Here is an 11,928-nt window from a genome sequence, read left to right as displayed (position 1 = left end):
AAATCAGCAACGTTAAGAGACACATACATGGCTCCAAATGGTTTCCAATGTAGAAATATTTTAATCAAATGTCAAAAAGTCTAGAAGGGAAGGGACAAGCTGGTCTCCTTGGGCACAGAGTTCCATAATCTGGGTGCAATATTTGAACAAGCCCCCCATGACGAGCCCATCAATGACAGCTCCGTTAGAGAGACCGTGCAGAGTAGAACAGAAGACCACAGGTATGTTCATGTCAATGGAAGCCATGCTTCAGGCAGCCCCATCCTAGACCATTTAGAGCTTTAAAAGTAATCCCCTGAAATTTGAAATGGGCTTGGAAATCATTTGGAGAGCTGTGTAGCTTTTTATAATACTAGAGCTATTGGGTTGGTCCTTCTTTAGGCCTCTAGCTGCAAAACCGGTTCTGCACCAGTTGGAACTTCTGGTCATTTTGCAAAGGCTGCCCAGGATACAGTGTGTTACGGAGTTTTGATCTGGATATTACCCAGGCATGCATAACTGTGGCCCATGGGAACAGCTGCATCTGGCAAGCCAGACTAAACTGGTAAGAAGCACTCTGGCTACCTCTACAGCTTTGTGATCTAGAAGCTGAGCTGGATCGACCTTGAGCACCCCAGACTGCGTGAACCTGTTTCTTAAGGAGGAGAACAACCCCATCCACCTAATCCTAGACTGGTTTGCTAGACTGATTTTTCCTGTGTCTGGGTCTGGCTTCTTTTGATCACTTTGTTTGGGGCACAGATGTGTTTCTCATCTTGGATCTTGTCGTGATGTTTTAATTCAGGCTGGTTTCAACTCTGATGTTGTACTTGCCCCCATTTCCTAACTCTACCCCCCCATCCCCAGTCTCTGTGCCTCTGTCTCTAGCCCACAAATACAAGAAGGGGCTTCTGGTTTGTCTAAGCCCTTTTTCAGAGCTCTGAAATCTTTTTTCAGCCATGTGCTGAGTCTTGGAATATTTGAATCAATAACAAACACAGGTGTGTTTGAACATGTGCAAAGTCCCTTTTTCTGGTACCGCTGCAGCCTGTTCTCACACTGTCCGGATTAAGAAGCAGAGTTGTAGGCTTTCCAGCCTGGCTGGCAGAGGATTCCAGCTCTCTGGGATGTGAAGAGAAAGTCACTCTCAGAAGGAGTTCTGCCTGTCTGGTGCTGCAGTTCAGAGAACTAGAGGGAGAGATGAGGGGGAAAAACAGGCCACTACCTCTTTAAAATGTTGCAGGCACAGTGTACGGTGCAGTGTGCTGGACCATGTGATAGCCTGAAAGGCAGTTAGAATCTGCAGGAGGAAAGCAGACTTAGGGATGGGAGCTGCCTGCATCAGAGTTAAGATTCACCGCAGTGAAATAAGTACTGGCTGCAATTAAAGCAGCAAAAGTTCTTGCTATGTAGAGGGCAGGGCAGATTTAATCTCCAGGACGCCGAGAGAGACGGGGGTCTAACTGATGAGCCATCAGGAAGCAGAATGGTACCTGCGCTTCCTCAGCCTGCTTGTCCTCCTGGGTGTGAAGTGTTCTCTTGGAGGAGAAAACAGTAACGCTGGACCCCGTGTAGGACAAAGTGAGTCTGAATCTTGCAGTTCTTTGCTTGTTTGGGGCAGCTTTGGGCAATTTGTATTGGGTTGTTTCTCTGCAGGGGTGATTCTTGAAGTAGTGGAATTCAGCCCAGTCGCTGGGAAATGCACGCAAGCAGCAGAGGCAGAAATCTCATTCAGTGAGGAAGTCACCATGAGGAGGGGCAGTCTTTGTTGTAGAAATCAATCCTCTTTTGCAGGAAAAGAATTTGCTATACTTTTGGGCTGTATGTAAGCAGGTACGGGTAAGAAATTTTAGGAGGAGAGAATAGCCAGGGAGCAAGAAGGGAAGAGGCATTCAGAAGTCAATTGGGGGTGGGTGGTAGGCAGAGTAGGTACAGAGGTCAGGTGATGGGCATGATTGTTGAGGGAGTTTCTTTGACCTGCAATGTGCAGTTTATGTACCTTCTTACAACAAGATTATGTCAGTCCATAGAAATGCTATATTGCTGTTTGCTAAGAAGCAAACCCAAATGAGAGGAAAATGTCAAAAGAAATTTAAAAGGCAGCTGAAAGATCAAAGGTATTGTTATCTTAGAGATTAATTGGTTTATTGTTGCTTGAGCTTTTGTTCAACTGTAAACCAATGTATGTGCAATTATTTCACTGGAACAATGGGAACAACTTCCCTTTTACTGCCTCTGTGGCACCAGCCCTGATCTAGCACTGATAGGATTATAAATGTAGAAACATGATAGAGAAGGGGGGAGTGGGAAAATCTTCCTGCAGGAAGAAAAAAGCATCTGCTCTCAATTCCTAGCTGGCTCTGTTCCCTCTAATTACATAGAATTAACATAAGTGAAATTGACTAGAACAGATAGAATTTGACCTGGTCAATTTTACCTTTTCTTTATCAAGAACTACCTGAGGGCATAGGAGGATTTGCATTCAAGTGCAGTACTTCCCCCATTTCTTTAAAAAAATAAAAATATTTCTGGTAGCTGAGTGTGAATTAAAGTGTGTAATTTCCCATGGCACCATCTAACATGCACCCGTGACAGTCACACAGAAAGAACAACATGTCCATTGCAAATTGCTTCTCATACCTTTGGCAACTTGTTTCAGGGTATGACCACTCTACAGTTCATTGAAATCTATTATTTCCACAGGAAATCTACATTATTCTTATTTTGGGGGCAGAGTATGCATGTCTTCTTTTCATTCCATGAGTATCCAAACACTCATAGCATAAAATGTTGTGCCTGTGATCATTTCCCCAGCATTCATTGCTATCATGATTGATATGTAGATTACGGTCAAAGAAATGTCATAGATGCTTATTGACTGTGGTTTGTAAATCTTTTTGTTGCACGTTATATACTCCTTTGGTTTTAAACTCCTGGCGGAGGACTGCAGCTAACTGGATTTTGCTTTTACTTGGTGAAGGTCAGCCTTTAGCCACCCCTTCTATTAGGTCCAGGCAGGATATTCTGCAATTGTACTGAAACTAAAGTTCTTTGTAGAAGAGTACAGAGAGAGAGAGAGAGGGAGAGAGAGGGAGAGAGAGAGAGAGCAATCCTAAGAACACTTTCCTGGGAGTAAGCTCCATTGAATAGACCAGAATAGGATTCTGAGCAGACTGGTTTAGGATTGCTCTTGCTTTCATGTATTCTCCATTGGCTAAAATGCACTTGTGGTTTGTTTTCTGGGATAATGCAGGAATATACTGAGCTACCCTACATGATGTGTATGTGGGGAAGCCTTAAAGAACAAGGAGGCGACTGTTAGCCCAGATGATAAAACCAACTGATAGATCCTAGATGAAGACATGTTACTCCTTAAAGAAAAGTCATGGGAGGCACTACTTTATGGTATACCAAGTACAAAAGGAGTGCTAAATATGATGCAGACCACTAGAGAGACCAAGCAAACTTGCTAAAATGAGCAGACCCTGTCTAAAATATAACCAATTTGTATTTGGGGCAAATGCAAACTGGTTCATATGTTGAATTGTATTGATCTGCTTGTTTTTTCCTGTGCATTCTAAGCACACTAATAAGAAACTATTCTCATTGATTTTAATGAGACTTACTTCCAAATGTAACTGAGACAGAACAGACATGGTGCTGAGTCATGCTAAACATGTTCTGTGTGGGTAGGGATCAGGGACTCTGTTATAAGCAAGTATGTGAATCCCGGCAGCCTTGCCATGGCAGTGGTATGAAGTGGCAGCAGCTGGCCTGCAGTCATGGGAGCATGGGATGAAGCATCCGTGCAAAAGTTACACTGAAAAGAATGCCAAATAATAATAATAATAATAACCCGCACAGCAACGTTCTAGCAGGAAGATCTGCATTGTAGGGCACATATTATAAAATTTTTTAAAAATCCACATAATCTAGGCCATCTAGTGGCTCTCTGAAAAATCACTGCACACTGCACACAAAAAGTTTTGCAGGGTTTGAAACTGCTGAATTTGGCCCAATTTCAGGTTAATTTTAGTCATTTTCCCACCAGTTTGTGTAGTAGCTATAGCAGGGGAAGGTTTCCCAGATGAGGCATGCCACGGACTTCATGTAAGACTTTGTTCTGATGGGGTTGGTGCCATCTTGGAAAAGATGGTCTGTTCTAGAGTAAACATTTATGTACTCATGTAGTGCGTGCCCACAGTATTCTTGAAAGCACTTTTGCACTTAGTGGCTCCTATAAAACTGTGTGCAGGCCAAGATAGCTGGTTCAACAGGTTGTCAATAAGTGACCTGCATATTTTAGTCTTCTCTTTCTTTCCTCAGTCTTCTGAAAATAGTTTCTAGTAGACAGTGCAAGTATGAGGAAAGGTATCCCCAGGGGTGGCTATCTTGTTTGGGAAATTTGTCCCGTCATGAAGATCTTATAGAAATGAATTAAAATATTTTCATTTAAGCAAGAATCTTTTGTTGCGAAAATGAAAGCAACAACCTTTTGCGGGACAATCTGCAACCATTCAGAGCCGCTCTCTTGGCTATTCCAGGACAGATGGGGATCCAGTGTGGTAACAAGAAACTCCTGCTCTCCAGCTGAAGCAGGCAAGAGGGACAGACTCTTCTATTCTCTAGGAAGCATCCCTGGCTCCATCGTTCTGCCTTAAAGGGTTACAAAAGATGCCAAAACACTTTTTCTGTCTTCATGTTTTCAGCAACCCATCCATGCATAACCAGAGAGCATGCTACCTGCAAGCTTCCTGGTATACATAGCTGAACATTTACCTGGGCTTGTGATTGCATGTTATGAAGTTGGAAAATACAAGCATCACCCTATTTGCACAAATGGTGACTATGTATGGAGTAGTGTGGGTAGCACACTCTCCTGTTATGTGAGATTGGAGTGTCCAGGATGTTATGACTGGAAGGGGATGAACTGGAGCAGGCAATTGTGGGGCTCAGCCAGTGACTTGGGAGCAACCTCTGCCACAACTGTGGGATGCAGGAAAACTTTGCAACGATTACCACATGTCTAACAATGGAATTTAGGCTATAGGAGAAAAAGGTGTCCTTAAAACAAATCAATCCTTTAATCATTTCAGGACGCTAAAGGATTGGACCCCGCAACACCATGTCGCAAAACATTTCGGGCTTCCAAGCTGCCTACATCACCATAGAGGTGCTGATTGCCCTGATATCCATACCTGGGAATATCCTGGTGATTTGGGCTGTTAAAGTGAACCAGGCCCTGCGAGATGCCACCTTCTACTTTATTGTCTCACTGGCAGTTGCTGATGTTGCTGTGGGGGCCCTTGTCATTCCGCTTGCCATAATCATCAACATTGGGCCACAGATACAATTCTACAGTTGTCTGATGGTGGCATGTCCCGTCCTCATCCTCACTGAGAGCTCCATCCTGGCACTGTTGGCCATTGCTGTGGACCGCTACCTCAGAGTGAAGATCCCCATGCGGTAAGTCTCGTAGCTAGGAAGATGGTATATTATCCAGGGTGATAAGGACATGGGTGAGACTATGCTTCTGCTATGGAAGTTAAGGACCATCAACATTACACCGATCTTTTTATTTAGGAGCATCCCTAACTCATGGAGATGTGATGAATTTTTTTTCAAACGCAGGTGTTTTCTGCTAAAAGTTCAGAAACAGCACAACACTAAGAGGCACCTTTGAGCCATGCTCATCCTATTTGTGAGAATATCGTTTGGGATGGGACACAAGAAAGACCCATCTTACATCAGAACTATGTTCTAGTTGGTGCAAGTTGCATTATAGATCCATATAGGCAAAAAATGACATAAGTCTCATGCATGTATAAATGAGGCGTTCTGCGTGAGTGGGGCTTCAGGTATTCATGGGTTACTTGTTGTACATTGTTTCTAATATTGAGCTGGATCTTGATCATTCTGTTCTATGTTGCTGTTTTATATAGCGATTAAAATTCTTGCTTGCAGAGTGGACACTGAAGGCATTCACAGCCCAAGAAAGCAGGTGGTGGTGAGCCCAAAAATATAATTAACAGGGGAATCCTCATTCCCTGCTTAGAGAGAATCAAGTCAAAGCCAGTAAACCATCAATGGAATTAGTAGGAATAAGTATTTGGAAAGCCAGATCTATCCCCTTCAGTGACGAGTTGTTAGACACTTGGTGGCCCTGACTCGGCTGAAAGGTAGGATATAAACCCTGTGAATAAATACTAATAATAAATAAGATAACTGTTCTGACTGGAAAACCTCCCTATCAGTTAAAGAAAACCTCACTGTCAGTTATAGCCATGCTGAGGGACTCCCTATTCATGGTCCTTGCTCCTTCTACCCTTCTTGAACTTTCAACCGTACAGCCAGATAGATGCTAGACTAATAGCCAGATCTGGACATTTTCGGATACGACTATCTTCTTTAAATATTTCAGTTTGGAGCCAGTTTGGTGTAGTGGTTAAGAGCGGCAGGACTCTAATATGGAGAACTGGGTTTGATTCCCCTCTCCTCCGCTTAAAGCCAGCTGGGTGACCTTGGGTCAGTCACAGCTTCTTGGAGTTCTCTCAGCCCCACCAACCTCACAGGGTGATTGTTGTGAAGATAATAATAACACACTTTGTAAACTGATCTGAGTGGATGTTAAGTTGTCCTGAAGGGTGTTTAAGGATATGTATTTGGAATGTGTCAGAGGCATTCCGATCTTCGTTTTATATGAAATTTTGCCATGCAGCCTTGTCTATGTATTAAAACTGTCAAGAGACAAAGGCAGGTCTGAAGAGGGACCGTAGTTGCTCAATGTATTATTTTTCAAAGCGGGAAGCCTACAATTTGTCTGTATATCAAATTTTGGTCTAAAGCTATGTTGGAGCTCATGATTAAAGAGGAAAATGCTTCCAATAAGAGCAAAGCAGAAACAAAATTTTCCGCTTTCTTGTGTATGGCGGACATGGATCTGTCATTTGAAGCAGCAACGAGCGCACAGTGGGGAGTTGTGCTTGTGAGGAAGCACTAGGTGGAGGTTTCTCGCTGATTGTGAAACTTACCTTTAGATCTGTTTAGGCTATCATGATAGTACACATGTGAACACATGAAACTGATTTTCAGCTCTGAATGCTACTGCAATCAGTATACTGCATATAATTGATTTTTCTTTAAACATACATGAACTAATGTTCGTGTTATGTGCAAGGCACGTACAGCTGCATGGGTGATTTGAAATCCCACACTTCTCTGGGTTTTGGTTCTCAGTTTCATTTGTAAAGTGAACTCATGCTGACTCTTCCTTGCAAGCAAATGTACACAGGTATATGCATTCTGACTGGTAACATCTCTCCAGGGACTCAGATCTTTCACGTCACTCATTGCCTTATCTTTTTAAGAAGAGATGCTGGGGATTGAACCTGGGACTTTCTGCATGCAGCTCAGAGAGTCTACCACTATGCCATGCCCCCTCCCCTTGCTGGCACAAAGCCCTGCAGCCTGCTAAATAATTCAATAGAAGTCACTGGCTCAACTGTCCACACATACCAATGGTAGTCAGGCATGTCCTATTAAAAAGCTAAATGGATCTATGAGCGGACTCAGTATAAACAGCTGAGTAAGTTCATGTATCCTGGGGCTAAACTTGTGATTTAAAATGGATTTTAGTCTCATTTGGCAGAAGAAAGGCTAATTTTTCGATACACAGTGAAATGTTTTTGCATAAAGGTGTTCAAACTCAGCCTTTGGGGAAGGCAGTATTGGGGAAGGCATTGTGTAGAGTTGTCAGTGCCCCACTGGGGGTGAAGGATCCCCTGCTCCCACCTTCCACCCCCTGCCACCACTTACTTGGTAGGCGGGGGAGGCATGGGCCTCCCGGGATGTACTCCCAGGTGGTGCAGCGCGCTCCCACAGGCCCGATCTGGGCCAGAATCAAGCGGGGTCAGGCTGCTGCAGAGCAGAGGAGTGCTCCCACGCTCCACAGCAGCCTATTCTGGGCCGATTCTGGCCTGATCCAGGCCCATTCTGGCCTGAACCAGGCCCGATTCATGCCCCCTGCAGAGCGTGGGAACACTCCCAGGGTGGCCACGGCCCGTGCAATTATGTCACTTCCCAGAAGTGATGTCATTGCGCAGGTGTGCAGGCAAAAGAGAACACAAGAGGTAGGTGCCTGCTGGGAGGACAGGGGGACCTGGCAACCCTAGCATTGTGCCAGACAGACTTTTGTGGGGCCTAGACGCCTAACCCATAATTGGGAAAAGCAGAGCGTTGGATATAAGATGACGTTTAATCTGGGATGAGGACCCTTTCTAGCATAGATTGTTTCTTTAAACTGTGCCCTGTTCTTTGAAAATGCAGTCTAAGGGGATCTTTCGACATGAATGTCTCTGCCCAGAAGAAGTTAAAAACTTTGGGGGAGGGGGGAATCCACATTTAGGATATTTCTATGCCATCTCTTCAAGGTGGCTTACAATTAAAACAATGTTACAATATTAAAAACAAGCCATTATACTAATTTATGTAAAGGTTATTATCAGTTGCCAAACTTTCCCCTCCTTTTGTAAGCAATGAGCACGTAGCCCAATGGTGAATAATTTCTGCCACGCCTACTTTTGCAGTCTCTGGTCAGGGGCAGGCTTAGTCATGGGGTAACTGGGGCAGCTTCCCTCACCATTCAGCTGCCATAGTGCCTCCACGGCAGGCCTCTCTGGAACAAAGGGGGGGGCAGCAGTGACTTCAGGGAGCAACTGGGCCTGCATCCAATCAAGGGTAGTCTGTGAGGCAAAAATGGCCATGAAAAGGACTCTGCCTCCTGTTCTGGCCTATAAATGTCCCCTCCCTCCATGGGAGGAGAAAGGAGGATTTCACCGAGTTGGGACAGTCAATTTGCTGTGCTGTTGAAAAGCACTCTGTCCATCCACCATGCTAGCAGCGAGCACTCCACCAACCTACCTACCTGCTCAGCACACTAGCAGCAAATACTGTGCCAGTGAGCCCCCTGTTCAGGGCTTAGGCCTCCCACATATGGCAGTGGCTCACAGCCACTTTACTCAGGGGCTCGAGCAATGACCACCCCTTGCTTGGCACTAGGTGGCCAGGTGTTGGGGCACAGCAGTCGCAAGGGTCTTTGTGCCTCGAGTGCTTGCTCTGTAGAGGGGAAGAGAGTCACATTGACAGGCAGTGGTAGGTGCGATCACAGCCAGTGAGTTGGCTGCACCTTTCCCTGCTACTCATGGGACTGTCAACCACGGCTGCTCTGCAATTGGTGGATGCTGCCGGGGTTGCCAGGACAACTAGGGAGTGTTCTCTGGCTGGGACTTGTTGAGCCTGGCTGGCTTGCAAGGCCAGCATAGCTTGCTCCTGAAAGTCCTTAGGGAGTAAATGAGTGCAGCAGAGGAGTGCAAAGGTGGTGCTGGTAGCAGTAAATCTGGGCTTTTCCCCCAGAGCCCCAGAATCACTAAGACTGCTCCCTGTCACTAGTAACCACAGTTAGTAGGTCATCCTAATCATGCCTTGAAAAGCAAGGAAAAACCGCCCACTCATTGTGTTCACAGAGTTATGGTTTTTCCACATTCTTCAGGGCTTGCTTAGAGTTAGCGGTTGAAATGTTGACTATTAATGATTAAATATGACAGATTTAGTTGTGGTATTTATTCATCCTTGGAACATGTGTTTACTTGCTTGTATTGTTATCTCTTAGTGCTTCAAGCCATGAAGGGATTTACAGGTTGTAAACGGCACCTTGAATGGAATTTGGAAACAAACTGGAAGCCAACATAGTTATTTTAAAATAGCCAAGATGTGTTCTTATTAGCTAGCTTGTGACAATAATCAGGATGCCAGTTGTGAACTGGCTGTAGTTTCCAGGATGTGTTCAAGTAGAAATTGGCACTAACTGGAAAAAAAAGAACCGTGTGATTTGTGATTCGTGGCGTTCCATGAACCATGAACCACGAACTTCCATGAACTTTTCCTAGTTCACAAATTGCTTCGTGCTTTGTGGCATTTCAAACGCCCGGCTCTGGCTGCTGAAGCCAGGGTTGGGTGTTTGAAACTGACAGCCCCCTTCTTCTGTTGCTCGAAAGCGGCAGGAGAAGGCTGTCAGTTTCAAAACACCCCATGCAGGCTTCACCTGATTGGGTGAAGCTGGCACGGGGCTTCAGTTTCACACACCACGCTATCAGTTTCACACATGGGGCCGATTGGCTGAACCCAGCGCAGGGCATGCGAAAGTGACAGCCCCGCTCTCCTGCTGCTCGCAGGAGGCAGGAGAACGGGGCTGTCAGTTTCACACACCCGGCACTGGTTTCAGACGATCAGCTGAACCCAGTGTGGGGCATGCGAAAGTGACAGCCCCCTTCTCCTGCTGCTCGCAGGCGGCAGGAGAATGGGGCTGTCAGTTTCACACACCCCGTGTGGGCAGCGGCACCAGCCTGTCTGGCTTCACAAACTGCTCATGACTCTCACGAACTAGGCAAAAATATTTGTGGAGTTCGTGGAAAACGCGGCCCCACGAACCACTTTTTCATGAACCATGAATCATCCCGGTTCGTGCATTTTTTTGCTTTGAATTTCAATTCGTGCCCACCTCTATGTTCAAGAGCAGATCTTCATAGAGTATGCTACAGTAATACAACTGCAAGGAGCAGTATGATTGGATCAGTTGAATCTAAGAAAAGAGAGAGTTGGGGAAACAAAAAAAAATGCAGCTGATAGAAGGTACTTGTGGCCTATACCAACATTCTTTTCAAACAGCAAGGCTGAGCTGGGGCTCATGAGTATCCCCAAGTTCTTAACTTGCTCTTTCTATGCCAACTCAATTCTATCCAAAATACATTGATCCAATCCCTCCAAAGCACCACCTTTCCTAACAAATATTTCCTCCATCCAACTCTGGCTTTGGAAATTTCTGGTGATTTGGGGGTATTACCTGGAGAGGGTGGAGTCTGGGGAGTGAAGGGAACTCAGTGGGGATATGATCTCCATGGTATACCATAGAATCTGCCCTCCAAAGCTGCCATTTCCTCTAGGCTAACTGATTTGTGTAGTCTGGAGTTGTAAATTCTAGAACGCCAGGCCTGGAGGTTAACATGGAGGTTAACAACCCTACCTACAGCTTGTCTGGATTCAGTTTCAGCTTGTTCTGCCCTGGCTACTGGACCATGGCGCCCTGACCTGGACAGCCTGATCTCATCAGATCTCAGAAGCTAAGCAGGGTTGGCCTTGGTTAGTAATTGGATGGGAGACCTCCAATGAAGACCAGGGTTGCAGAGACAGGCAATGGCAAGTCACCTCTATTAGTCTCTTGCCATGAAAACACCACCAGGGGTCGCCATAAGTCAACTCTGACTTGAGGGCTCTCTCCACCACCACTGGACTATGGCATCAAAACATTGATTCAGAGCTTGTCTAAGACTGGAACAGCTGTCTGTCCCTCTCTCTTTAAAACACATATTAGCTAGAGAAAGCTTATAGGGAAACAGTGGAGAAAGACGAATATATACCTTCCCACATTGTTGGTCTAATTATAAGCCTTTTTAGTCTCAGGAATATCACCATCAGAAACTACTGGTTCTGTTGGATATAGGGATGAATTTCATTGAGAGGTATATTGGAAACTATTTTAAAACTAAATAGACGTTTTTACACATTCTGGAGTACGGAAGCTGGATTTGGTACACAATGTTTCTAATAGTGGACCAGCATATGTAAGAATATTAAGTTTTCATCTCTTAGTTGTTGGTTAGGAGAAGGCCAGTGCAAAAGAACATTACTTTTAAAACAAGCAGGTTTAAATGTTGGAAATGTTCTGTACTATGAGTGGACTTTTATCATCTTTGGTGGATGGGTCCAAAAGCATACTATTTTTGCTCATGAGTTATTTTCTTTGTTCAAGAAATTACTGGTTTTACTGCATTTTTCTTCTCTTGATGTGTACCTTAATATTAAGCTTTTTGATAACCTGGGCAAAGTATTGGAAGA

General features: G+C 44.9%; 1 protein-coding gene across 1 annotated transcript in view; it reads left to right on the top strand.

Moving 5' to 3' along the window:
• Window positions 1-1,379: 1,379 nt before the first annotated feature.
• LOC129330764 (adenosine receptor A1-like) overlaps window positions 1,380-11,928 on the top strand; it is a 92,162-nt gene continuing 81,613 nt past the window's right edge. Inside the window, exons 1-2 of the mRNA XM_054980947.1 lie at window positions 1,380-1,560; window positions 5,076-5,445. Of these exons, the coding sequence (XP_054836922.1) occupies window positions 5,105-5,445 (341 nt within the window). The 5' untranslated portion in view covers window positions 1,380-1,560; window positions 5,076-5,104. The remainder of the gene's footprint in view (window positions 1,561-5,075; window positions 5,446-11,928) is intronic.

Source organism: Eublepharis macularius, chromosome 5 (genome assembly GCF_028583425.1).
Source record: "Eublepharis macularius isolate TG4126 chromosome 5, MPM_Emac_v1.0, whole genome shotgun sequence".
NCBI lineage: Eukaryota > Metazoa > Chordata > Lepidosauria > Squamata > Eublepharidae > Eublepharis > Eublepharis macularius.
This window is presented reverse-complemented; position numbering and strand designations above follow the sequence as displayed.